The sequence below is a fragment of the Aspergillus niger genome, assembly GCF_000002855.4.
Source record: "Aspergillus niger supercontig An02".
Taxonomy (NCBI): Eukaryota; Fungi; Ascomycota; class Eurotiomycetes; order Eurotiales; family Aspergillaceae; genus Aspergillus; species Aspergillus niger.
Window position 1 is genome coordinate 1079429 of NT_166519.1, and position 25855 is coordinate 1105283.

The window sequence follows — 25855 nt, forward strand, 5'->3', positions numbered from 1 at the left end:
GGACCGGCGAAGGAGGGGGCAGGAATCAAAATAAACACACTGGCTCTAAATGAATGACTAGGTCAGATGGTCAAAGGAAAGGAACGAGGGAGAGAAGAGAATGTAGGGAAGGGATGATTGAGGCCTTGATGAAGCAAAGGCAGAATGTGGGCGAGGTGAGCTAGATAAAAGCAAAGCTCCCAGCTTGACCATCACCAGCACCACCACAACCATAACATTCCACGGGCGGAGAGCCGAAAAATGATGGACGAACCCTTGGCGCTGGGCTGCTTCTAGTCGTATTTAGCTTCGGGAAAGCTAAATTCGGGGCACTTGAGATCCCGTCAAGCTGATCCAAGATCCTAGACGATCATCCCTGATCCTGTGGGGAGGAGAAGCAAGAGATGCTGCCAGGCACGGCAGTGGGATGAAGAAGGTGAGATGTTTACTCTCACCACCACGTCCTCCCACTGTGTGTATGTGTCTCCTCCCATCATGGCTTGCCCAGTGATCGGGCCAACCTCCCGGCGAGATTGGGAATGAAAGAGAGGCTTGATCGACCTCCTCACAGGGCATCAAGTGGCCCCGGCTCGGTGGGGATGCTAATCCTTCTGGGTTCTTGACTTGTCGCGAGTAATCATCATTCATGACACAGCCAATTCATCCTTCTTACCACTGCCCTGCGGGGATTGTTATCAGTTGGTAGTAGAAAGAAGAAGAGATTATCTGAAAAACTTTCAATGAAGAGCCAATTTTTACCGCAATTGTTCAGGCAAGAGTGAAATTCTTGTCATACTTCGATCCGTAACTTTTGGCACTAACGAAAGTGTACATCCTGTATGGCACGTCTACTAGCGCGGCACAAGGGGACAAAGAGCAGGAGTTTAAGGCAGGCATCTGCTTGGGTAGCCTTGACTTCTAGGCCAATAGTCATTAAACGGGATATTACGGTGTACGCCCTCATTTGCACCAACTAGCCCCTTACCATGGTAAAGAAAAGGGTTCAGATTATTAAAGATATTCAGATCTGGAATATTCGTTCAGTCTCTCAACGGCCATCCTCGTGCGTACGATTAATACACAATAGGTTGGTGGATCGTTATATCGTATCGGGCAACTTCGATGTGGCTTCCAAAAGGGCGGAGCGACTAATCTCCGCCTCTGCAACTATTCATGCTCTCCATTTAGACAATTACGCTGCTCCAGGAGCATGGGCTGGGTAACTGACTAGTCTTCCTAGGCTTCTCTCCATCGCATCGCTCCCTTATCCTTACGACAATTCTGCTTCCCCCGAGAGACTCGACCGATGGGTCACATGATTTTATGCCTCAGGCCCCAATTGTTCTAGGCCTCTTCCAGAAGTCTCTCTGCTGTCGCAAGTCTCTTAGTGTCCGGGAGAATTTCCCCAGCTCCCATCTCTCTCTCTCTCCATATTTCAATTGAGTGCCACTTTGTTCTGTTGATTTTTACTATGGCGGGTGTCTGCGCTTCATCCCTGAAGCTCTCCCTCCCAAATGTCTTGCGCAATGCTCTCCGTTCAGAGTTCGCCTCGGACGTCCATCAGGGTCCCGCGTCTCGGAGAATCCTCTCCATAACGCCTTTCTCTCAAAGCAGATACAAAACGCAACGACGGAACTTTAGCGCCTCTATCAAACCCCAACTTTGTCAATCTGCAATATATCTATCAGCACAGGACCCTTCCTCCTCCGCCTCCTTTAGTTCTAATACAGCGCCACTGGGAGGTTCAGAAAATGAAATACGCCGTGCCTCGACCGAAGCAAACGCATCGCCAGAACGGAATGACACCAAAACCAGCCATGCGGACTACCTAGCTGAGGCACCTTCCTCCGATACACCTACCGATAAAAAGCGCACCAAATCATCTCGATCGAAGAAACGCTCACGCCATGAAGAAATCCCTTCCAATCCCATGCCTCAGAAGAAACCAGAGAAATGGCAGCTTCACAAACAAGCCTTGAAAGAGAAGTTCAAGGATGGTTGGAACCCTTCCAAGAAGCTTTCTCCCGATGCGTTGGAGGGTATTCGACACCTCCACGCGGTCGCACCAGAAAAATTCACTACACCTGTTCTTGCGGAGGAATTCAAGGTCTCACCGGAGGCTATTCGGCGGATATTGAAGAGCAAATGGAGGCCCTCTGAGACCGAAATCGAAGACCGACGGAAGAGATGGGAGAGGCGACATGATCGAATTTGGGGTCACTTGTCGGAGCTAGGCCTACGACCAAGTACAAAGCGCACCCGAGACTTGACAGACGCAAACCAACTGCTCTATGGCAACAACCAAAAGAAAGGGGGCAAGGCGTAAATAATAATGGATGGGCCTGTACAGGCAGACACCATGTATATATCACATGTACTATACGAGCTATCTACCGGGTTTGCATTGAATAGCATAGAATAGGCGTTAGATTGAACTTGTGGAGGTTTTGCTTTTCTTCTTTGTTCTCTAAAAGCTTTCTTAAAGTACTCCTATCCGAGGCCCATGGCCAGCAGTGCCGTCATTTGTAACATACAGTTTCACAAAGTGAAGTGATTTGCGGGGATAAAGGGATCCCCAGTCGGAGCTAGGAAATGGATATTGATCAACTTTGCTTTTCTCCGGTCTGGAAGAAGATCCAAACTGGGAGTCCGACAGCATATCTATCATATGTCGAGGGGCACAGCTCTCTACGTGGTTCGTCATGGGATTGCAATTCCCTCCCGTCGGCCGTAGTGCACCACCAACCACCACCACCGCGTCCTCCCCGACAAGAACGTTATGGCACCCGCTCTGTGCCCTTCCTCCCTCCACATCCTCCAACGATTATGGCTTACACGATTTAATGGTATGCCCTAGCTGGCGTTGATTACCTTTTCTCTCAGTGTATCATATTTGCCAATCTTTACTTCAGCCCTCGTCTGGTGGCGGCTGGTACCCGCCATCTACCCCGGACCTTCGTGATTCTTGTCTGCGGTCACCCGCCCACATGGTGGCCTTGCGATCGTCGCCATGCCCTCAGACATCCAGGTTTTCGTGAAATGGAAGGATCAAACGATATTCGCCGGGGAAGATGTGGAATGTATCATTACCTTCAAGAACGTTGCGGAGACGAACGGAGACCCCCGGAACGGGGGGCAGTCCTCGCATCAGAGACATCCATCGCGAGCTACCAGCTCACATTCAGAGTCACTGTTTTCGCTTCGATCACCTCAGAAATTCTTCTTCAGTCCACATCGCCGCTCATACTCTAGCGTATCCAAAAAGAGCCCGTCGCATCGCCCCTCTTCATCAGTGAGCTCACCGTTGATCGGTTCTCACAGCTTTCCGCCCCCGTCCACCCCTCGCAGTGGTCCACCAGCTGGTGGAAAGCACAAGCGCTCAGTATCTATTCTTTCTATCGATAGCGAAACAACAGGAGAGCCGACTCCCAGAACATCTTCACAATTCAGTCGATCGAGGCCGGTCAGGGGTCATGGGCGCGCTGCGAGTCTACAAGTTCTTCCGCGAAGGAATGAGTTCTACGAAGAATCATTTGCAAAAGGTACCTCCAATAGATAGCGCGATCGGGGATGGTTCGATCATTAGGCTGACTACAGTCAATTGCTAGCAGGACGCAACACGTATCGTGGCTTTCCACCCCCAGAGTCCCCGGTCAATTCGTCTCCTGGAAACCCACGAATAGACATCGATGATGTAGGAGGGCCTACTTCTCAGCCCCCATTCGAGTCACCTCGTACACCTGCGCGTCGGCCTCAATTGCCACCTCTCGAGTTCAAATTTCCGCCTTCACCGGGGGCTGATACACACTCGCGTTCTACTCTATCTCCCCTCGCAACACCCTTCGAAGAGACTGCCGGACAGACAAAGCCCAATGGAAGGGAGTCAGCAACACTAGCTGCCCCAGGCCATCTGCCTCAGCTCACCAGAATCATGTCAACCTCCAGTCTCACTGGTAGTCATAGAAGCAGCAATGAGTATAACTCTGTTAGCGACAATTCTACAGAAACTCTGCAATCCGAGTACACGAACTACTCGACGGCGATGCCGCGTCAGAATATCCCTCGCCACGCGCGACACATGTCGAGTATTGAGTCTCCGGGCATAGCGCCCAAGAGCCAGACTCTACTCATGGGATATGCCCAGATCAGTGCATCTTTCACTGTTGACGGTTCGTTGATCCATCAGTCACATTTTGAGGAAGTGAAGCGAAAAGGTGTTGTTGGTGGTGCAGGGTCTGCGCCGGGTATGAACAGCGGGAGACCAGCTATGCATAACGATAAGAATCGCAAGGGCGGCGGTTTCTGGGGCGCGTTCAAATGGAACGCGATCGAAGAGTCTCTGAGCGGTTTGCTCTCCAATAATGAGTTGGATGGCTTGCGAGATATGCGAGGAGTTTCTTCTTCGAAATCCATACCGTTGCTGTCTACTACCCAGTCCCTTCTCTTCGTGGACCTACGACTGGCACCGGGAGAAGAGCAGTCTTACTCCTTTACATTTACCCTGCCATCGGGACTTCCAGCCAGTCATAAGGGGAAAGCCATTAAGATATCTTACAATCTCGTCATTGGTACACAGCGGCCGAGTGGCCATCATGAACCCCAACGAGTCAATCGTATCAGTATACCTTTCCGCGTTTTCAGCGGCGTCAATGGTGAGCTCGTCGTTGTTTCCCTGCGCAGCAAAGTGTCACTAATTCCTTCTATAGGTCATGGGGAGATAATGGGTCATGACCTGATGAACCCGTATGTGCTCCTTCGCGACGAGGCGCGAGTGCAGAAGGTTGGCCCAAACCCGCCGCCGGCAGTCAAGCCCAAAAGCATCAGTGGGCCGACTTGGACATCAGCCCCAGACTTCTTGTCGTATGTGGATGACATCCTGGAGCAGAGTGCACGCCAAAACTCGCTGCAACCACCCGAGGCGACGCCCGAGAAGCGCGCAAGTCGCGACACATCTACCGGGCACCTTACTTGCAAAGACGCTATTGATCTTGCCATTCTCCGAAGCAACCAGGCGCTCGGTTCCTCGCGCAGTCCTAACCGGTTTGAGATTGCCCGAGACGGGCGCCGAATTGCTGTTGTGGTACTCAACCGTCCCGCGCACAGGCTGGGCGAAACCATCATCGCCACCGTCAACTTTGCAGACGCGGCACTTCCCTGCTACGCCCTGCGGGCGACATTAGAAAGTTCAGAGAGGGTTGCAGGGCATCTAGCAGTACGATCAAACGCCAGTATTCGTCGTGCGACTCGAAAGATCCATGCCTCCTATTTCGAAAACACCCTGTATGCAACGCGCGTTATTTTCAGTCCGGCTGTTCCGGTATCGGCGACGCCGACCGTCATAACAACTGGGGTCAATCATGAGTGGGAACTTCGGTTCGAGTTTGTTACTAGCAGTGTTCACGATGGTTCAGCCCCTTCGGGAGCTCGCTTGCTCGAAACCGTATCGGAAGACGATCGCGGGCGCATCATGTCCGCGTTGGAGAACTTGGGCTGCGAATCGTTCGAAATTGCCATCCCTATCACGATTTACGGAGAGACAGTCCGGGAGCGATTGCCAGAGGAGAATGAAGGATACTCTATATGAATCATGTCTGGGATAGCTTGGCGCATTCGTTAAGAAGCCACATCTATTATTCCATGAGTTGCCTTTTGATGGAGGGTTTGCATGCTATGACGGTGAATACGACGGCCACAGCAGACTTCAAGACTCCTAGGTACCATCTAATATTTTACAATTCCAAGAATATATGCCAGCAAGCGGCAGCCTACCTACGTAATAAAATTGAAGGATATCCACTATCTACAACCTTGACGATGTAATAAAGGGCCGGTTTCCTTGCGGCTGGCTGATGTCGCCGGGGCAACGGACGGGGCGATTACCACCCTGGATGCTGCAGCACCCATGGATCCGGTCCTTGGGGAGGTTCCGCTTGTGGGATCGTGGAGAAGGCAGGCCGGAAATGCGATCGATATAGATCGCCCTCCATCGCCCCTCGTTGGTAGTTGGGTGTGTTCCTTTCGCTTGGTTTTCATTTCCTAAGGTTGTTGTCGCGCTTCTCTACACTTGGTCGGAGCGGCTCCATCGCTGATACTCCAACTTCGCCTCCTACTACCTACCACCTCTCGTCCCCTCCTCTCATTCCGCCAGCCGGTCTGTTGCTCCCCTCATCGGCGCATCCTACCATTGCACTGATTCAGGTATTCCCAAAAGAGGTAAGGCAGTAAGACAGGGACTGGCGTCTTTTCCCAGATTTCCCCCCCGTCGAGTCCATACACTTGACTGACAGGCGCTGACTTGGTTGGCATCGGCATGCAGGCGCATTCTCCAACGGAACTCTACACAACACCTTGTTTCGACCAAGAACACCGGAATAGCACCCGTGACTTCGTATTTGACTGAAGGGAGGAACCAAAGGGAAAGAAAAGAAATTTGGCAAGGAGATGGCATCCTTCATCACAACCATGTCTGTCCCCATCCTTTCTGTTTCTTCTTCGTCCGATGCTGGACAACCTGCCCCGCCATCCTCATCTTCTCCCCAACCTTCGCTCCCCTCCTCTCCGTCCATCATCTCCCCTTCGGTCTGCTATGGCACCGTTCAGACTTTTCCTGGCCCCTTCTCTGAGCCCCCGTCTTATCTGTCCCCAGCAGTACGCGCGCTGAAATATGATACCGCTGGACTGACACCTCCCAGCAACGCTCGGACCCGCGCTCCCTTCAAGCCGCGGTCGGCAGCCAAGGGCACCACTAGCTATCAACTGAGACAGTTCGCGGAAGCGACCTTGGGAAGTGGAAGCTTACGGAAGGCCGTGAAGCTTCCAGAAGGCGAGGATCTTAATGAGTGGCTTGCAGTTAATGGTAAACATACTCTCGAGGCTTGCAGCAGCGACAGCATCAAACACATACTAACAGTTTGTTGCAATGTGCAACAGTGGTCGACTTCTATAACCAGATCAACTTGCTCTATGGCGCGATCACAGAGTTCTGTTCTCCGCAATCATGTCCGGAAATGAAAGCAACTGATGAGTACGGAGCTAGCCCTGATACCTGCCGAAGCAACACAGAACTGACGATGGATATCCAGATTCGAATATCTCTGGCAAGATTCGGAAAACTACAAGCGACCGACGAAGATGTCGGCCCCAGAATACATCGAACATTTGATGAGCTGGGTACAAAGCAGTATCGACAACGAGCAAATTTTCCCCAGCAGGCTCGGTGAGTAGCGTCTTGAGAGAGAGCCGTGAAAGGAGGCTACGTAAACTACGATTGCGATGAGCAGACACTAATATGAGATGCTACATCACAGGCGTCCCCTTCCCCAAGGTGTTCCCGAGCCTTGTGCGTCAGATCTTTAAGCGGATGTATCGCGTATATGCACACATTTACTGCCACCACTACCCGGTTGTGGTCCATCTCGGACTGGAGCCTCATCTGAATACCAGCTTCAAGCATTACGTGCTCTTCATTGACGAGCACCGCCTGGTTAGTGGGAAGGATTTCTGGGGTCCGTTGGGAGATCTTGTGGATAGCATGCTGCGCAGTGATTGAAGATCGCATCGGTCGAATGGCTAGACGGCCGTGAAGCAAAGAGGTTGAGAGGATGGCGTTTCGGGTGTTGGCATTCGGGAGGGCGCAATTCACTCGTAGAGGCAGTCTGGCGTTACATAGCGTGTGCGACTGTAATTTGCATTTTGAGAACGAATACTGAAATGAAGATTAAAAAAATCGTCCATGCACAGCATAGCAATAACGATAAGATCTTCAAGAATCAAGTCACTCGCAGTAGTGGATAGCCGAAAACCCGGCGTGTGCGGGATCTCACGTGACCGCTAGCCGGCAGAAGTTGGACGTCGCCCGTCCATCCCAAAGCACGACGAACCACCAGCCCGTTGCTGCTCGCTCAATCCCCTCCCCGACGCCCCGTCCGTCTCGCATCATATCTCACCTCCTCCACTTCCTCGAGGTCTCCGTTCCTAGATCACCATGTTCTCCGTTCGTGTCGCCCGCGCCGGCCTCCGTGCCACCGCCCAGCAGTTCTCCGTTCCTCGCACTGCCGCCGTCAACGGTCTGAGGACCTATGCCACCCCGGCCCAGGATGTCAAGCCTCCTGTCTCCCTGTTCGGTGTTGACGGCACCTATGCCACCGCTCTGGTATGCGACACCATGATTCTACCCGTTGGTTGCTAGTAGTGGCTCTGAGGTTCTCGCCCAGTCAATGGCACGGAAGAAAGGAAGAAAACAAGAAAGAGGGGGAAAAGGCGGACGGGAGACCTAAGAAAACAAAAACAGAGATTCACACGTCCTAGCAACCTCATGATCCCAGAAATGGCCAACTTCAAGAAAGCTCCCTGGCTAACCGATTGTTTGCGTTTCTGTGTATAGTACACTGCCTCTGCCAAGTCCGCCAACCTCGACCAGACCTCCAAGGCTCTCGCCAGCCTCGGTCAGACCCTCAAGGCCGACCGCAAGCTGATCACCATCCTCTCCGCCCCTACCCTCACTGTCGCCGACAAGCAGCAGATTGTCCAGGAGCTGCAGAAGGTTGCTGGTGCCGACAAGGGCGACATCCTCAAGAACTTCCTCAACACTCTGGCTGAGAACAACCGTCTCGGTCTCCTCGAGGGTATCTGCGAGAAGTTCTCCACTCTCATGGGTGCTCACCGTGGTGAGATCGAGCTGAACATCACCAGTGCTCAGGTACTTTCTTCTTTCGGGTTTTCGTATCGTGGGGCTTTATACTGATTGTTGGGAAACAGGAGCTCGACACCAAGACTGTCAACCGTCTCGAGAAGGCTGTTTCCAAGTCTGAGTTCAGCCAGGGCAAGAAGCTCAAGGTTGTCACCAAGGTAATTACTAATTCTTTCCCCAATTGACGCTACGTATACTCATATGTTCAAATCAGGTCGACCCCGAGCTCGTCGGTGGCCTGGTCGTTGAGATCGGTGACCGCACCATTGACCTCAGCGTCTCCTCCAAGATTGCCAAGCTCAACAAGGCCCTCACCGACGCTTTGTAAATTACCTAAAGAATCCACCTAAAACACGAGGGATGCACATGTTCACATTAGGCGTCTCTTGAGCTTCCATATTTAGTTAACCCTTTTCTTTATATCAACTCCCTGTACCCCTACCGAATCGATCTACCTCATTCATCTATATTTCTTGCTAGCATGAGCTCTAGTTCTGGAGTCGAATAGACAGAATTGAGTTTTATATCACCCATCTTGGCAGATAACATACTGTGCGGGTCCTCACTAGTAGTCCGGTATTTAAATACTACCTGTAAACCAGTATACCAGCTATTTCAATATCTATAAAATCCAACCAATGAGTAATTTGCGTCGCAGCTACGAAGGAAAATGCGCGTGGAAGGGGTGTTCAGTTTGGTTGTTTTTCGGGGCCCGCGGGCAACTGGGGACACGGCACGGGACGATCGACGCGGCATCCTAACTTATGAAACAAGTGTCCTCCCTTCAGATGTCCGTCTTCCTCTCCTCGTCCCCAGTTCACCAACCAAGATAACCCGTGACGAGGGTATCAATTGACCATGACGACCAAATCTAAAGATGTCGAGCTGTCTGACGACATCCAATTCATCAAAACTCCCGCACCAGCTCCCCCCAAGTTTGAAACCGGCGAGAGCTGTGGAGTCGCCCTGACCAATGTCAATTCCTCCCTCCCAATTGCTGGCATATTGCCTACCTGTCCAAAACCGTGCTGACCTCTACCAAAGGCCAAGAGTATTAACAATCCTCCCCTGCCGGCAGATGGTCCTGGAAACGAGAGCTTCTCCAACCTCCTGTTGGGCGGCGCCATCATCGGAGTCCCCGGCTTTTTGACCTACCTGCTCGGCGGTGGAAAGAAAACTTTCGTCTTCTTCACTCTGGTAACTGTTCTACCTGTCCTCGTGGCCTTCTGGACCTACACCTCGACCTTCAGCCCTCGCACCAACGAGAAAGTGAAGCTCCCTGGCCGTCCCGTTGAGCACTACATCACCTTCAAGCGCGACGAAGACCGTGCGAAATGGAGCGGAAGGAACAAGATCCCCATGCAAACCTTTTCGGAAATGTACCTGGACGGCCTGGTTGACTTCAACGGCGACGTGCTTGAGATCCTGGAATACCGCCACGACTGGGCCAGCTTCGCCTTCACCTGGGACCTGTTCAAGTTCATCGTCGGCACCTTCTTCGTCGATGTGCTTTTCCACACCAAGGCCCAGGATGAGGAGCAAATCCGTCCCAACTACGACCGAGGTAACGACCACTACGCCTGGTTCCTCGGCCCTCGCATGATCTACACCTCCGGAATCATCTCCGACCCCGATCGTGAAGAAACCCTGGAGGAACTGCAGGATAACAAGATGGCTGTTGTTTGCGAGAAGATCGGCCTCAAGGAAGGCGAGACCATGCTGGACATTGGCTGCGGCTGGGGTACTCTGGCCAAGTTCGCCAGTCTCAACTACGGTGCAAAGGTGACCGGTCTCACTATTGCTGAGAACCAGACTGCCTGGGGTAACGATGCTCTCCGTAAGGCCGGCATCTCCGAGGAACAGAGCCGCATTGTCTGCATGGATTACCGCGATATCCCCCGCACGAAATACGACAAGATCACTCAGCTGGAAATGGGCGAGCACGTCGGTATTCGCAAGCTTACTGGATTCTTCCGCCAGTGCTATGATATGCTTAACGATGATGGATGCATGTACGTGCAGCTTTCGGGTCTGAGACAGGCATGGCAGTACGAGGATTTCATCTGGGGTCTGTATCTGAACAAGTACATCTTCCGTGGCGCGGACGCTTCTACTCCTCTGTGGTACTACGTGAAGTGTCTTGAAGGAGCTGGCTTCGAAGTCAAGGGGTAAGCCACCTTTCCTGCCGCCCCCTTTCACCAACCAAACACTAACATCAAATCTGCGAATAGTATCGACACTGTCGGCGTCCACTACTCCGGCACCCTCTGGAGATGGTACCGCAACTGGGTCGGCAACATCGAGGCAATCAAGGCCAAGTACGGTCCCAGATGGTACAGGGTGCGTATATCCTCCTCCTCTTCTCCCTCTACTTCCCCTTATTCCCAAACACCTCTAACACTGTATCCAAATATAAACAGATCTGGGAACTCTTCCTCGCCTGGTCCGTCATCGCCTCCCGCCAAGGTTCCGCAACCTGCTACCAGATGGTGGTGGTCAAGAACCTGAACTCGACGCACCGCATTACCGGAGTGTCCAACCAGTACGGTCTTATGGGTGCTCTCGCTAAGAGCAGGGAGGCGGGCAAGTCCCGTCTGCCTTAGACCTCAGATTGATTTTGTCTCTGTGAGAACAAAATCTAGATGACGGGTTGGACGGATACGTAATGTCATGTTATGTATGAAATATGTTCATGAAACGAGATGAAGCGGGGGTGGATGGAAGGATATATGGTGCTTTGGATATGTGATAGATACTATGATTTATGCACAATGGTCTATTGAAGGCATTCGCAACGCCAGTACTGGATGTGGTAGCGCTGCGATGGGATAGGATCACGAGGACTAGGATTCTTATGACTAGATAGATATATTAGATGAATGGAAAGATTTAAAGTAGAGATTGAGGGACCTGGCACGGGGTTGATGCTGATGCGATGAGGGTCTTGAGGATACTCTCGTAATTAGATTCAATGCTTTATCGATATATTAGAGAATTTCATTTCATCTACCATTATGATCTTGGAGGCGGGTAGTATTCATGATGGTGGGAATGTATATAAGTTGTCATGGACATAGTACTTACTAGACCCTCGAAATTCCTAGTAAGTAATTTGGAGTTCTTTAGATAGTTTCACTCACTGGGGGTGGGAACGATACCAGTACCGTTGACGACCGGTAGTAGGAGTAGTATTTTTGGGTTTCTTGCTTAATCACAATGTCATCAAAACTGAGACACTCAGTCTCTTGATGATAGTATGTACTGGTATGTAGGCCATGACGTTGTGACGTTTCAATAAATATATAATCATCTAGATCATCTACGTCCTATGTATTCACGACCATTATCACTAACATGAAACCGACCATATCATCGACTGCCAGTGTGCAAGCCTCCCCTCTAGTATATCACTCAATGTCCATTCGGCACTCGATCAGCCTGCGCCTCAAATTCGTCTTCATACGCTCCCATGGATGCCCGACTGCGGACACGCTCCAACTGACTTTCCACATACTGCGACACATGGTCGTCATCCCCGAATCCCAGTCCTGACTCACCGAGTTTTTCATCGTCGTCCAAAGCGGATTCCGGCCCAGGTGTGTCACGACCTGTGAAAGCGGATTCAAAGTCACTGCGGTTCCCGATCGACCGGCTGGTGGATGAACGGCGCACGCTGGGGCGGCGGCTACCACGTGGTCGCGCCGTCCGCGAAAAGATGTCATCAAAGTAGTGCGATGCTGCAGCGAATGGCGAGCGGGGGGTCTGTGGGACTCGGCAGTTGATTCTGTTGACTTGTCAGAATGGTGATACAACAATAATATATCTTATAGGTGTCGCATGGCTTACCCGGTATCGTGGATGATCTTGGCGATCAACCCGGTCCATCCACACTGGTGAGATGCTCCCAGGCCCCGACCAGTGTCTCCGTCGAAGTACTCGTGGAACCACATGTAGTCTTTCCAGTGCTCGTCAAAGTCGAGAAGATCAGAGCCATTGTAGACAGCACGACGACCTTCGTCATTGCGCGCAAACAAGTGTTGGAGCCGATGCTGGATCTCCTCCGCCACATGTCCGAGATGCATATAGTCGCCAGAGCCTGTGGGGCACTCCACCTTGAAAGAGTCGCCGTAGAACATATAGAATCGCAGCAGAGACTCGACGAGCAGGAAATTAACACACAACCAGACCGGTCCGCGCCAGTTGCTGTTACCGCCAAAGAGAGCACTGTCAGACTCGCCAGGAACATAGCTGACTCGGAACATCTGGCCGTTCACCTCCATTGAGTATGGATGTTCCTCATGGTGCTTGGACATGGATCGAATGCCGTGTTCCGAAAGAAATTCTGTCTCGTCAAGCATCCTCTTAAGGATTTGCTCCAAACGGCTCTTGCTCACAAGGGATAGGAGAAGGCGTTCATCCTTGCCACGGTGCTTCATGCTAGCAATGTTGCGCTCTGCCACGTCTTGCCTATTTTCAACAAACCACTCCAATCGCTTCTTGAAAGAGGGAAACTTGTTGATCAACTCGGGCTCAAGGGTGAGAACGGCGTACAGCGGGATCAGGCCAACGAGGGACCGAACGGGAAGCTGTTGTGTCCAAGGGTCGCCATAAGAGATGGCGTCATAATAGAATCTACTTAAAGTAAGCCATGAAAAACATATAGATATAGACACGGCCTACCCATCATCCTCGTTCCAGAGGGAGGTCTCTTGTCCCCCAGACTTGAATGTCATAGCATCACTGATCAGAATGAAATGCTCGAAAAACTTAGATGCGACTGTGTGCCATTTGTCAGCCGATGAAAGCCTTGACATGAAAGTGTACTCACTGTCTTCGTAGATCCTTCGGTGCTTGGCGAGCTCAAGTGCAATATTCAGCATGCACAGGCAGTAGAATGCCATCCAACCTGTACTATCAGCCTGCTCTAGGACTCCTCCGGTAGGGAGAGGCTCCGATCTGTTGAATAGCCCAATATTGTCCAGTCCCAGGAAGCCACCCTCAAAGACATTTTTGCCCTCAGAGTCCTTGCGGTTGACCCACCATGTAAAATTGAGCAATAGCTTCTGGAAGACGCGTTCAAGGAAGTCGAGATCCTGCCGACCATACATTTTCCGTTCAATCTTGAACGTCCGGAAGGTGGCCCACGCGTGAACCGGTGGGTTCACATCCCCAAAGTTCCATTCGTACGCTGAAAGCTGCCCGTTAGGATGCATGTACCATTCCCGGGTGAGAACATCCAGCTGTCTCTTCGCAAAATCAGGGTCAATCATCGCCAGCGGGATGCAATGAAAAGCCGTATCCCATGCGCAGAAAAATGGATATTCCCAAGAATCAGGCATTGAGAGAATGTCTTCCATATACAAGTGCTTCCACTGCTGGTTCCGAACATGCTTCCGACCCGGAGGGGGTGGGATGAGACCGGGGTCACCGTTTGACCACTGATCCCACACGAAATGATAGAATTGTTTATTCCACAACATGCCAGAAAATGCCTGTCGTTGAATGTTGCGTAGATCATCACTCATGGGCAGCGGGCTGATGTGGTAATAGAAGTCGTCCGCCTCGGTCCTGCGTTCGTCGATGACATTATCAAGAACCTCTTCATCCAAGAAGGTACCCCTTTGTCGCGAAAATCTAAATCGCACGACAGCGCACTCTCCAGGAGGAACGCCTTCACCCTCATTAAAGGCGTACCAAGCAGCGAACTTAGTGCCCTTATTCGCAGGGTTCACTGTATCCTTTTCTCCATTGACAATGAGGCGATGGAAGGCATCTTTCACGTATGGCTGACTGTTCTTGGTGTTCCACAACAGTTCGTTATTTGTTTCGTTCTCAGTGAACAGCATCTGGGGGAACACGTCGTCCTGACCGTCACCAACAGGCGGCGAGGGGGAGAACTGCACATATCGCTCCCCAAGTTTATGATGAGATGTTTTGGCAATCATGGGATGCACCTTCTCAACAGATGGTTTCTCTTTCTGATCCTCGTATCCCCAGGACCAGGTGTTACGGAACCAAACATGGGGAATGATGTGTAACGGGGCGGGCTCTGGTCCTCTATTGTAGGCGATGATGCGAAAGAGCAATTCTTCCTCGTCGTCTTCTTCTTTCGCTGTTTCGATGAAGATGTCCCAGTATCGGTTGTCGTCGAAGATTCCAGTATCAAGAATTTGATACTCACGGTCTTGCCTTGAGCGTTTGCCATTCTCTTCCACGAGTTCCTTGTACGGAAACTTCTTCTGAGGATACTTGTAGAGATATTTCATGTAGGAATGCTGAGAGCGCAATGGAGTCAGAAGGGCCGCGATTTTCGTCCACCTTGGAGAATTGAAGCACAAACCGTCGGGGTATTATCAACATGGAAGTGAGCTTCCTTGATGCTTTCACCATGATTACCCTGAGGATTCGACAACCCGAATAGGCGCTCCTTCAGAAAATCGCTAGACCATAGTGAGCTTGAGATCCCACTAGTCGTAACGGGGCAGAGCCAACGTACTCTTTCTCGTTCCAGAATGCAAAGGCAATATTCTGCAGGTTGTGGGTATCTGAGACACCGGCAATTCCGTCCTCACCCCAGCGGAAGGTCCTAGACCGCGCATGATCATGAGAAAAGTCTAAGCATCATTTTGATCAGTCCGGGCCGCGCGGCACACATGTGAATCGAGGGGCTTACAGCTCCAAGCATCTCCATTCTCCCTGAAATCGATAAAATAGAAGAATCAGTAAATGCCGCTTGCTCCGTAGCCCAAATACCGAACGAGTATGGTGAATTGAAGACTTACGAGTAATCCTCGCGAACTGCGGGGCATCAAGGATAGTCATTAGTCCAGGTACTTTGAAGCGCGACTTGGATGAGACAGCTAGGAGAGAAGCATACCAGTAGCCCATTGCCTCTCTGCCACATACGGCCCCCATCGTTTCCAGTACCGCGAGTGCTCACGGTCCTCTCTCAGGCGACGCTCTTCTTGGGATACGTACTCGTGCTTATCGATGAGCACCATGATGGAATTAGATGTATGCTGAGTAGTCTCAAGCGGATGAAGAAGACCAGCTCCAAGACAGCTAACGAGGAAGAACAACGAGAGAAAGTATGGAATTTGAAATATCGAGCGGACGAGAGAGGGAAAGAAAAAGCCTGATAAGAGACGACGCTGGGAGGGGAGAGCCGGGATGAGGGGTTGGGAATGGCAAGAGGAACAGGGAATGACCGGGAGCTCAGGGACCAGTGGCTGACATGGTAGGTCGCACCGACGCAGCTCCTGCAGGACACTTCAGAGTTCAGAGCTCAGTTATCTATCGGACATCCACCTTGGAAGCTCATTTGGGGGGTCTGGACCGTTGCTCGGGCGCTTTCTGTCTGGGGGGGATTTCCAAGGTCCGGGGGATGACTCTGACATCATTGGTCCTACCCGAGGAGATCATGAGTGAAGCTGGGCGATAATGCAATTTAGGGTTTTTGTTTCAACTCGGCACCGATGTTGATGGAATCCGAGAGTTATATTCGTGTTTTACAATAGGATATAGAGATCGCTGGCCGATTCAAAATAGTCTCTCGTCCTGATGTTTCTTCCGCGTCGAGTTCTGCTGCGCTCAGACACCCATCTCCGTTGCCACCTCAAGACTCAGGCTACTGCCGCACCTGCAAACCCAACGGATACCATACATACTATACTGTACAGTACTGGTATCATCATGCAGGCCCGGCATCGCCATTTTGGGCTAGCAGGTCAGATGACAGGCCAGCATCCATTGAATGTCGTGCTTCGTGGGTTTTTTTGGCTTGCAGATGCTCATGGTGAAAACCATTGACATGTCCTGCAGCCCCCCGCCTCACTAATGTCAAGTTTGTTGACAATGTCAGGACAAGCAGATGTCAATGTGGTGACACTCACGCCAAGAAAACGGGAGTAATTGTTGGCAGCCCTGTTCGCAGCAGATCTTTCAAGTAGTCCTTTCATGCATCTAATAACCATTGCTAATATCTAGTCATATCTGAACAATGTGGAAGCAGACTGGGTCCTTCGGTCACAAAAATATTCCATTGCGAGCCAAAGACGTGCAGTCTACACTAAATCAAGGCGCTCTTCTTCTGGAGATATACGCGTCATATTGGAGGTCCGAGCAGCGGGGACGACCTACCAACTATACTGTTCAAAGGGAGAGAAACGTGTTGTAGATGATAATCTGTAGGTGTGAAAGTATAGCCGGGCGCCCCTTGATAACAGCCCGAGTTGCGTTGTATGTTGTTTGCCTCTATCGACTATTTCTAGTTATCGTTCAAGCGGAAGAAACTTATATAAGCATAATGTGGCATCATGGCTGGTAGCAGAGAACGTTTGCGCTGTAGGAACAATCCCTTCAATAGTCCAAGAGAAGGGGCAAATGCCGTTGACGGATCGCCCGCGATAGGGCAAGAAATCCTCCGCTAGTGGCATTAACGTGGCCTTGCTTCACTACCCCACCATTTCCATGCTCGCCTCAAGCACAATCTTGACAAGATGCTATGCACTTTGCAGCCACACGTTGTCAGCCCAATTCGTGATGCGGCCTGCATCAGCCCAGTTGAAAGCGCTCAAGTTGCAGCAATACGATCGCATCGGCTTTTTATCAACTGATATCAGATCCTAGAGTCCATACAGCTGTCCTCTAATGGCACCAGATGTGCTGCAATGTGCATAGAAACCTGCAGGTATTCCGGCATGTTTTCGGTTTTGATCTATTGGCCACTCCTCACCCGTGTGAAGTAGGGGTGCAACGAATGAGCTTCAGATATGAGACCCTAGTATAACCGCATTACGTGGACGACATAGATGCCGGCCTTTCGCTTTCGCTATATTGAGACACAAATGCCAGAAAGTTGAAGACCAGATAAATGCCAACATATTGACTGTGTAAACAATACTTAACGCCAAAATTGACTGGACGACGGGCTCGACTGTCGCTCCCGAACTTCCGACGAGTGGCATGGCCCGCACATAGGCGGATGTGGTCACCACCCAGTACATCAGGCGAGGGAGCGACAGATGAGCTGCGCCGGCGTTATTTCCCCTCCATGCCTTGATTAGCATTGGTTTGGTGAAGGGAAGCAATGACAGAGCGTCCAAGCCAATAAAACCGAGTTCTCCAAACATGCCCGCCATATGAGGATATATAAAAGATGAAAGCAGTGAAGTCGAATCCGTAATCTCCCATCCCGAACCTTGACCCAAATTATATGCTGATATTAGCCGACCCCGGCCCGTCAAAGGCAGTCATGAGTTACGACCCTGACCACGCTGCTGTTCGTCGCCGCTGGAGTATTGGCCTGCCGAGTCCGTAGGAGATGTCGATGCCGAGGTGGATGCTGCAGATCAGGCGCTGTTAGCAACTCTGACGATCATGGCGAATGTTGTCTAGCTGGGAATCTTCACCTGTTGACTGATAGAATCGCTCCCCTCGTTGCGCGGAAGGGGACCTTGTGTTGTTGCCGTCGAGGATCAAAGACTGTCGAGCTTTGAGGCGTTCCTCAGCTTCTCGAATCCTAGCCTGAAGCTGTTCCAATTCTCGCTCCTGGATCATCATTTGGTGTCTCCTATGGTTGAAGGGCTCGTCAGTTTCGCCGCATCGACACAAGCTAAGAAGCGAGAGAAGACCGCAAATCATCAACAGCCCAAGTGGAACCTACTTTTGATCGATGGTCTGTGAAAGGTGATTGACATCGGAATCAAGAGAAAAGGCACTATCTAGCGCCGATGAGAAGGCTTGTGCCATGGTCCTGCCACGTCTTGGTCAACGCCAACGTTCGGGAGAGAAGAGGATCGCAAGAGAGGAGAACGAACGACTGTGGGCGGTTCTTGGGCTTCCATTCCTGATCGATATCCGACATTTTGTTTGGTGGTTGTCAAGGGCGTTGATTATGGGGCACTGGTATGGAGGATCGAAACGAAAGGGGGGGTAAAGTTGGATGCGAGAAGGTTGGGAAGGGGGGAAAAGGAGTATGTGAAATGAAGTCCAAGACGTGGAGGGAGTTTAGAAGCGCGCGCGTCAGGAACGGAACAGGGGGTTATTAAGTGGATATGATAGCACGGATGGGGTGGTCCTTGCGCTCAGAGTAATTAAGAGTGGACAAGGCGAGGAACAAAAATCACCGAAGATTTCAAAAGATTGATTGTATAGAAGCTTTGATGACGGAGACCAGGACCGGCCGGGATCTAAGTAATAACTATAAAAGGGGGCAGCGAGGACTCGAGCGATGGCTGGAGGGGAAAATCGGCAAAATTGCAGACACCGTCGCACTACTGGAGACCAGCCAGGTAGGGAGGGACCACTTTTGGGTTATTGAGTCCGATGGGGATGGATGGATAATGACAGGGGCTGCACGATCGGCGGGGATGACGATGGCAAGCGCTGGGGGGGGGATCGAAGTGGGATGCAGGGCCGTCCGCGGCTTTAATTTCTTGTCGCAGGTATAGAAGCAGCCGTAGAAAAGCGATGGAAGCGATGGCGAAGGAAGAGGAGCAGATGGATAGATGGATGGAGGGTGCTGGGTGTCAGGTCTGTGTCAAAGAATAGTCAATTTGGGTAAGTTGAAACTCATCCATGGGTGGTTCGGGTGCTCCATGATTGCCTTGGAGGGTAAATAGTGCAGCTCCATCGTCCTCACTAGTCGGGCGGTAGTGGAATTGCATCGTCCACTCTGCCTGGATGCCCCTGAATCCCGTCCCATCCTCAAGGACGGAGCCGCAACCAATGGGAAATTATACGATCACGTGAGAGCGGATCAGCCCCTGTTTTGGGTCTTTGTTGCCTTGCTGCCACCCCCCGCCCCTCTTTATTGCCACCCGGCCACTCGTCTCTCTCTTATTGCAGATCCGAGTCCCATCCATCCATCCATCCATCCATTCATACTTCTTGTCGTTGCACGACGCCGTCTCTATTCTATCTACTGAAACATTGGGACTGCCATGGTCATACCTACTGTATTGAGTATTAAATTACTATCTCCTCACGAGATATTCCCACGCGGATCTCCGTATCTGTCAGTTTCAACGTCCGCGTCTTTCGATGCCTTCAAATCACATCCAGTTGCTTTTTCCCTGATGTGCCAATTAGAGATACCCGCATAGGAAGTGACCAATAAAGACTCCCAAACAGGCCAAGTTTGGTACACCACTCCAGCTATTGATATTTACATGTCAAATTCTAGCAAAGCAAGCCTCAGAAGATCGCAAACTTACCGTTTAGCCCATCGCGATTATGCATGTCACTTACGAGAGCGGCCACTAATGCGATGATCCCTATCCTTCCCTCTCAGCTTGGTTCTTCTTGCCAGAAATAGAATAGAGGTCGGCCTATATCGCAGCCAGAGTCAGCTCAACTGTAAGTATGTATGAGCTAGCTCCTATTATGAACTCCAGGAAAGGTTTGGTAGCCTCTGGCGTTTCAGGCGTCTGTGCTCTCTTTGGGGTTCTACATTGATATGTCTATAGACCTGGTCCAGAGTATTTATAGCTTGAAGATCGGTTTACATATCACAGATGTGCTGCAAGACGTCTGTGTACCTGCATGTACTATTTTGGGGTTGCGCAACATTCCCGTCTCACCCATATCGTCGGCCAACTTATGAGCAGCCTGATGATTCAGCACGCACTACGGAGTACGCAGGAACCAGTATTCCACTCGTCGTCACAGGGCAAAAGAAACTCGGTCCCAGGACATGCACGAAGCCGTCCATTTAATCCAATTTACCATCAAGCACATGTCTGGAAGTTGACCAAGCTCCGGTGACCTCGCTCATGAAAGACCCGCTGAACCAGTGGCCAATGCTATTGGTCACTGCAACAGGTGATGGGCAAGTCCTATTAGTATGCCGCACGCTGGGCGGAGCCTACAGTAAGCCCAGAGAAATGCCAAAAATAAAAAAAGCATTATACAACATCAGGATAAGACTGGGTCGGAGATACTGATCATGTATTGTTAATGGCGAGGCCAAAATAACATGATACTCAAGTCAGACTATGCAATCGTATTCCCAATTTATCCTCTCTCCAGCATCTGCGCACCGAGTAGTATATTTGGCGACGTTTAAAGATATTTGAGCTTGCCTTCACTAGGTTCCATCGTTGAAGTCCGCATGGCTTTAAGTTGCACGCTAAGTGTGGCCACAATCAAGGCGAATCGCAGTGACCCGACCTCTCTTTTGGTGACAATCTATCGAAACCGGAGTTGTGTGTTTCTCGCTCACTTGCATCGTATGCGTTGTTGCGCACAAAGCCTCGGTAATATACGATGCGGACGGCATGCCGATGAGCAGCTCCGCTTGCAACCTGCCGATATAATCGCAGTCAATGTAGTTAGTTTACGTTGGATTAAAATCTTACCATCGATCTAAGCTGAGAGAAGCTAGCTCAACCATGGAAGACATCATATCGGAAATAACGGATAGCTCCGAGTGTGTCGGAGGTGGCAGCTCATGCCCCGCTATTTAGTCCCCTTCCCCTCTTCCCTTCTGTCAGCTTTGCTGTCCTCTTTCATATCTCAATCATTCAAGCCTCAATCAGCTTACAATACACATCGTTGATAAACAATCATGGCATCCCTCCCCGCCGGAAGCTGCTGTTACCAAGGCGTCAAGCACGAAGGTGAAGCCAAGGGTAGCTTCTCGCAGCTCAATGATTTCGAGATCTACACCAGCTCTCCTGCTGACAAGTCCACCGAGAATGGTGTCTTGGTGTATGTTCTGCCTTCAATTATATCCAAAGCAGATCGAACTAACAACAGGAAGTATTACGGACGTGATCGGCCACCGCTTCATCAACGCTCAGCTCATTGCCGACCAGTTTGCCGCCAATGGCTACTTCGTCATGATGCCTGACCTCTTCGACAACGACGCCATCCCGCTCAACCGCCCCGAAGGTTTCGATCTCATGGCATGGAAGGGTGGTGCATACCACAAGGACAAGAAGCCCCATACTCCCGAGGTCGTCGACCCCATTATCGAAGCATGCATCAAGGAGATGAGAACTAAGTATGGATGCAAGGTATGACTTCCACTGATGAGTTGGGTAACTAGAAATGAAATCTAACATCTATCAGAAAATCGGTGCCGTCGGCTACTGCTTCGGTGGAAAGTACGTTGTGCGCCATTTGCGCCCCGGCCAGATCGATGCTGGATATACCGCCCACCCTTCCTTCGTCGAGTCGGAGGAACTGAAAGCCATCAAGGGCCCTCTGGCTATTGCTGCCGCGGAAACGGATGCAATCTTCCCCGCCGAAAAGCGCCATGAATCTGAAGAGATCCTCAAGGCCTTGGGCCTCCCTTACCAGCTTAACCTCTATAGCGGTGTGGCGCACGGCTTTGCTGTCCGGGGAGACCCTGCCAACCGGACGGTGCAGTATGCTAAGGAGAACGCTTTCTTGCAGGCTGTTCAATGGTTCAAGGAGCACTTGTAGTGTATTAATCCTTGTCTAGAACAACCTACCTTCAATGGGAGATATGATGACCTCATTGAATTGTAGGCGTAATGGCCTTTTATATTAAAATGTTAGACCCTCTCAATGAACTATGTCAATCACTAGTTATATCTGCAAGAATATGTGACTCGTCATTTTCATGCAACCATGATATTCGAAGATCGATTTCATACAAAGTCTCCAATTTCCAGGTGAATAAGAACTAGGGCACTCTTCACATCCAGCACTCTATACGAGCCGCATAGCTTGACGTTGGAATAATCTCTTTGTAGTACTACGCTCGGCTGTCTATATCTGTACTGAGCTATGAGCTATAGCGCGGCTAATATCACGCAAAAGGAGCCAAAAAAGCAAAAGACGCTAGCATCAACTCCACCAATGGGGGCTGTGAACGGGACCATGTCAATGACAGGGCGTTGCGGACATGGTCTAAGCGCGATTCCTCATAGTTGACCAATATAAGATGGACTTTTCTGTTGCTGATCATTCCATTCATTTGCTGGGGGTGAGGGATGATAAGTATTTTACAGAGCCTATCTGTTCATTATTATTACTAAAAGAGAGTCTGCATAGCTGCGTTTGTACATGCTATCTAAACAGATCTATGATATAGAGTTTCGCTCTTCATCCATCATTCTCGACATCATATTCCCTCTAGCATACCATCCACCATGGTCAGATTTTCAGACGAGGAGGTGATTCCTAACGAAAAACCCCATAATACAAACGGCACCTTCCCCTCACTCGCCCTCCCACCCATCGACCACGGTAAAGATGCCTGGTTCTTTCTGGCCGCCTGCTTCGTCATGGAAGCCCTAGTCTGGGGGTTCGCCTTCACCTACGGTGTCTTCCAAGACTATTACAGCACACTGCCCATGTTCCAGAACTCCAATAACATTGCCATCATCGGAACATGCGCCATGGTAAGCCTTTCCATCCCTCCCCTTCCCCTCCCCAAAACTAACACCAATTTCTAAACTCCAGGGAATAATGTATCTCGACCTCCCCATAATCTTCACCCTATACCGCACCTACCCTCATTATCAGCGTCTGGGCTGCGCCCTCGGTGTCCTAACAATGTGTCTCTCTCTGGGCCTCTCCTCCCTGTCCACAACCACCACTCACCTGATCATCTCCCAAGGCATCTTCTACGCCATCGGCGGAAGCGTCGCCTACTCGCCATGCATCCTCCTAATGGAAGACTGGTTCGACCAACGCCGGGGCTTTGCCTTCGGCGTCATGTGGGCCGGCACCGGTTTAGGCGGCGCGGTCCTCCCCATCGTTATGGAAACGCTACTCGATCGATACGGGTTCCGGATAGCGTTAAGAGGGTTCGCAGTTGTGTTATTCGTGCTTACGGCCCCGTTGGTATGGTTCGTCAAGCCTAGAGTGCCGCCTGCACTGCGGAGTACCGGAGTGGACGGCGTAGTACAGCAGCAAGCACCAAGGCCGCGACTCAAGGAAATCCGATTCCTCTGGACTTCAGGAACATTCCTCCTCTTTGAGCTGTTCAACATGATCGAAGCAGTGGGGTACTTCCTCCCGTCTATCTACCTTCCCTCGTACGCAAGAGCCATCGGCGTTCCATCAGGAAGCTTGGAAGCTCTCACAGTGATATTATTCAACGTTGCGTCTGTAGTAGGGTGCGTAGTCATGGGCGCCATTATCGACCGATGGGACGTGACGACCTGCATTCTGGTCTCGACTGTGGGATCAACGATAGGTGTGTTTCTCATCTGGGGATTTAGCGTCTCGCTGGGTCCGCTGTTTGTGTTCGCTATCGTGTATGGGCTGTTTGCGGGCTCGTATACGAGTACTTGGCCCGGGATCATGAGGGAGGTGGTCAGGAAGGATGGTGCCGCCGAGTCGAGTATGGTGTTTGCTTGTTTGGCGGCTGGTAGGGGCGTCGGGAATATTGTTTCAGGCCCGTTGAGTGAGGCGTTATTGGAGGGGATGCCATGGGCTGGAGAGTTGGGGTTTGGGTTTGGGACCGGGTATGGGAGTTTGATTGTCTTCACGGGGGTGACGGGGTTGGTTGGGGGTGGGAGTTGGGTTGTTAGGAGGGCGGGGTGGCTGTGATTGGCATATAGGGGAAGTTTGTTAGAAAAAAGTAATTGTGCCTTTTTTTTAATATTTGCTATGGCTGCGTAGATAGATGGATGATTGTTTGTAGTTGTATAGCATCAGCTGATCTGTATCTATGGTCTCCTAGAGGTTCAGCCTTACTCAGAACATGGCCACTGTCACGATGCATTTAATAATGAACCAATAACTAACCTGAATACTGTTCATCAAGAGTCAGAATTAAGCAGCATCAACTAGTAGTAGCCGCCCAGCTACTTTGCTGTTGTGGCTGAGCAGTAGCAATTACTGCGGACCATTCGGCCCCAATGTCAGCCCGATACCTGATATAGTTACTGCTACTAACTGCTTTATCTCGCACAGGAATCTCAGTCCGTACACCCGACACCAGAAATCCACGAGAAAGTCCCAGAAGTCATTATAATAGTGAGATAAAACGAATCCAAAAATGACCCTTCCCACCGAAATACTCCGCCTGATTATCCAGCATCTTCTACCTCAATTGCATCTGCCAGAATTGTTGCGTGCGAGAAAAGTGAACAGTGTGTGATAACCAATCATTCACTTCAAATATGAGAACTAACAGGAAAGCAGGCTTATTTGATGAAGAAATCATTACTTTTCTCTTGAATGGCAAGGACCTGGAGGATTTATTTACATTCCTAACCAGGTCGGATCTAGATTCATCGCCATGGGGTACTTTCCCGGATCGATTGAAGCGGCTTTATCTGTATCGAAAGCTACGGGAGCATCCGCAAAAGCAATGTGCTTTTACGTGTTTTGTGCAGGAGGTGATAGAGTATCAGTTGGGGGATGCTCCTGCAGAGGAGGAGAAGATTAAATTGACTGAGAGTTTGATTGATGTTGCAATAGCGGGGAAAAACGATCCATCGACGATGTTCCATCCCCTAGTATGTCAATATTGGATTGATAAAGTGAATAACAGGTTCAGTGAGCCAATCGAAAAGTCGGTGCCGATCATCTTGGCCTGCATGGCCATCTTACGGGGGGATTGTGCAGAACTGAGCACAGCACTACGGGACGGGCTGGACCCAGAACAGATATGTCTACGATTTGGAGTCATTCCAATGGATGTCGCAGCACAAAGAGGGAACAGAGAGATCGCAAAAACTATGGTGGAGCATGGATGTTCCATGTGGTACACCATTATCTATAGCATCCCCATGAGTGCTTTGACCATGGCTGCGATAAGTCGAAATAAAGACGCGCTGGGAGTATGGCTTGAGCACCATCATCAAGAGAACCATGTTGACCCCGCTAAGCCGTCTTCTTCATGCAAGCAAGCGTTCAAGAAGTTGGCGCGCAGGGGCGATGTAGAACTGATGGAGTTCTTTGTGGAGCGGTATCCCCGGGTATTGAATGATCTCCTGAAGCCTTTGCAGCTGGCTGTTTGCTTCACACGTTTTGCAGCGGTGCGGTGGCTGTTTGCTCATCTCAACGCTTCTCTCACACCTGACCAGGGTAGACGATTGTTGCTCAGCGTCCTGGATGGCCCCTGCGCCTGGCCGCGAGTATCACAGATGGTGCAGCTACTTCTGAAACTTGGGGTCAGTCCAAATGGAACGACTCGGCATCGGACACCATTGCAAAAGGCTGTAGCAGCTCGACAAAAGGAAATTGCCGAGATCTTGT

General features: G+C 50.7%; 15 protein-coding genes across 15 annotated transcripts; 9 read left to right on the forward strand and 6 right to left on the reverse strand.

The window, feature by feature from the left end:
- Positions 1–341: 341 nt before the first annotated feature.
- An02g04470 (hypothetical protein) lies at positions 342–627 on the reverse strand (the record flags this gene model as incomplete). Its single annotated transcript, XM_059746246.1, has 2 exons — positions 342–500; positions 541–627. The coding sequence occupies 2 exons, from the start codon at positions 625–627 to the stop codon at positions 342–344; spliced, it is 246 nt and encodes an 81-aa protein (XP_059599947.1).
- An 823-nt stretch (positions 628–1450) lies between these two features.
- Positions 1451–2305, forward strand: An02g04480 (uncharacterized protein; the record flags this gene model as incomplete). Its single annotated transcript, XM_001399548.3, has 1 exon — positions 1451–2305. One exon carries the CDS (start codon positions 1451–1453, stop codon positions 2303–2305), a length of 855 nt encoding a protein of 284 aa, XP_001399585.1.
- Positions 2306–2458: 153 nt separating this feature from the next.
- On the reverse strand, positions 2459–2922 carry An02g04490 (hypothetical protein; the record flags this gene model as incomplete). The annotated part of the gene is made up of 2 exons (XM_059746249.1): positions 2459–2785; positions 2851–2922. 2 exons carry the CDS (start codon positions 2920–2922, stop codon positions 2459–2461), a joined length of 399 nt encoding a protein of 132 aa, XP_059599948.1.
- Positions 2923–2989: 67 nt separating this feature from the next.
- On the forward strand, positions 2990–5563 carry An02g04500 (uncharacterized protein; the record flags this gene model as incomplete). The annotated part of the gene is made up of 3 exons (XM_059746250.1): positions 2990–3521; positions 3591–4631; positions 4686–5563. The coding sequence occupies 3 exons, from the start codon at positions 2990–2992 to the stop codon at positions 5561–5563; spliced, it is 2451 nt and encodes an 816-aa protein (XP_059599949.1).
- An 857-nt stretch (positions 5564–6420) lies between these two features.
- An02g04510 (uncharacterized protein) lies at positions 6421–7528 on the forward strand (the record flags this gene model as incomplete). Its single annotated transcript, XM_059746251.1, has 5 exons — positions 6421–6539; positions 6672–6835; positions 6910–7003; positions 7062–7195; positions 7287–7528. 5 exons carry the CDS (start codon positions 6421–6423, stop codon positions 7526–7528), a joined length of 753 nt encoding a protein of 250 aa, XP_059599950.1.
- Positions 7529–7963: 435 nt separating this feature from the next.
- On the forward strand, positions 7964–8996 carry An02g04520 (uncharacterized protein; the record flags this gene model as incomplete). Its single annotated transcript, XM_001399552.3, has 4 exons — positions 7964–8131; positions 8363–8677; positions 8737–8826; positions 8883–8996. 4 exons carry the CDS (start codon positions 7964–7966, stop codon positions 8994–8996), a joined length of 687 nt encoding a protein of 228 aa, XP_001399589.1.
- A 530-nt stretch (positions 8997–9526) lies between these two features.
- An02g04530 (uncharacterized protein) lies at positions 9527–11271 on the forward strand (the record flags this gene model as incomplete). The annotated part of the gene is made up of 4 exons (XM_001399553.3): positions 9527–9643; positions 9713–10836; positions 10900–11008; positions 11089–11271. 4 exons carry the CDS (start codon positions 9527–9529, stop codon positions 11269–11271), a joined length of 1533 nt encoding a protein of 510 aa, XP_001399590.1.
- Positions 11272–12079: 808 nt separating this feature from the next.
- Positions 12080–15669, reverse strand: An02g04540 (uncharacterized protein; the record flags this gene model as incomplete). Its single annotated transcript, XM_001399554.3, has 9 exons — positions 12080–12452; positions 12515–13300; positions 13349–13445; positions 13497–14943; positions 15009–15108; positions 15165–15282; positions 15342–15364; positions 15451–15466; positions 15546–15669. The coding sequence occupies 9 exons, from the start codon at positions 15667–15669 to the stop codon at positions 12080–12082; spliced, it is 3084 nt and encodes a 1027-aa protein (XP_001399591.1).
- A 589-nt stretch (positions 15670–16258) lies between these two features.
- An02g04550 (hypothetical protein) lies at positions 16259–17808 on the reverse strand (the record flags this gene model as incomplete). The annotated part of the gene is made up of 6 exons (XM_059746252.1): positions 16259–16307; positions 16472–16591; positions 17003–17112; positions 17191–17268; positions 17352–17384; positions 17458–17808. The coding sequence occupies 6 exons, from the start codon at positions 17806–17808 to the stop codon at positions 16259–16261; spliced, it is 741 nt and encodes a 246-aa protein (XP_059599951.1).
- Positions 17809–17919: 111 nt separating this feature from the next.
- An02g04555 (hypothetical protein) lies at positions 17920–18533 on the reverse strand (the record flags this gene model as incomplete). The annotated part of the gene is made up of 4 exons (XM_001399556.3): positions 17920–18011; positions 18079–18239; positions 18333–18422; positions 18487–18533. 4 exons carry the CDS (start codon positions 18531–18533, stop codon positions 17920–17922), a joined length of 390 nt encoding a protein of 129 aa, XP_001399593.1.
- A 298-nt stretch (positions 18534–18831) lies between these two features.
- On the forward strand, positions 18832–19596 carry An02g04560 (hypothetical protein; the record flags this gene model as incomplete). The annotated part of the gene is made up of 3 exons (XM_059746253.1): positions 18832–18960; positions 19073–19201; positions 19291–19596. The coding sequence occupies 3 exons, from the start codon at positions 18832–18834 to the stop codon at positions 19594–19596; spliced, it is 564 nt and encodes a 187-aa protein (XP_059599952.1).
- Positions 19597–19652: 56 nt separating this feature from the next.
- Positions 19653–21071, reverse strand: An02g04570 (hypothetical protein; the record flags this gene model as incomplete). Its single annotated transcript, XM_059746254.1, has 5 exons — positions 19653–19825; positions 19885–19944; positions 20396–20534; positions 20868–20973; positions 21028–21071. The coding sequence occupies 5 exons, from the start codon at positions 21069–21071 to the stop codon at positions 19653–19655; spliced, it is 522 nt and encodes a 173-aa protein (XP_059599953.1).
- Positions 21072–21236: 165 nt separating this feature from the next.
- Positions 21237–22099, forward strand: An02g04580 (uncharacterized protein; the record flags this gene model as incomplete). The annotated part of the gene is made up of 3 exons (XM_001399559.3): positions 21237–21379; positions 21432–21687; positions 21743–22099. 3 exons carry the CDS (start codon positions 21237–21239, stop codon positions 22097–22099), a joined length of 756 nt encoding a protein of 251 aa, XP_001399596.1.
- A 692-nt stretch (positions 22100–22791) lies between these two features.
- Positions 22792–24199, forward strand: An02g04590 (uncharacterized protein; the record flags this gene model as incomplete). Its single annotated transcript, XM_059746255.1, has 2 exons — positions 22792–23043; positions 23168–24199. 2 exons carry the CDS (start codon positions 22792–22794, stop codon positions 24197–24199), a joined length of 1284 nt encoding a protein of 427 aa, XP_059599954.1.
- A 451-nt stretch (positions 24200–24650) lies between these two features.
- Positions 24651–25390, forward strand: An02g04600 (hypothetical protein; the record flags this gene model as incomplete). Its single annotated transcript, XM_059746256.1, has 3 exons — positions 24651–24744; positions 24797–25113; positions 25235–25390. The coding sequence occupies 3 exons, from the start codon at positions 24651–24653 to the stop codon at positions 25388–25390; spliced, it is 567 nt and encodes a 188-aa protein (XP_059599955.1).
- Positions 25391–25855: the final 465 nt, after the last annotated feature.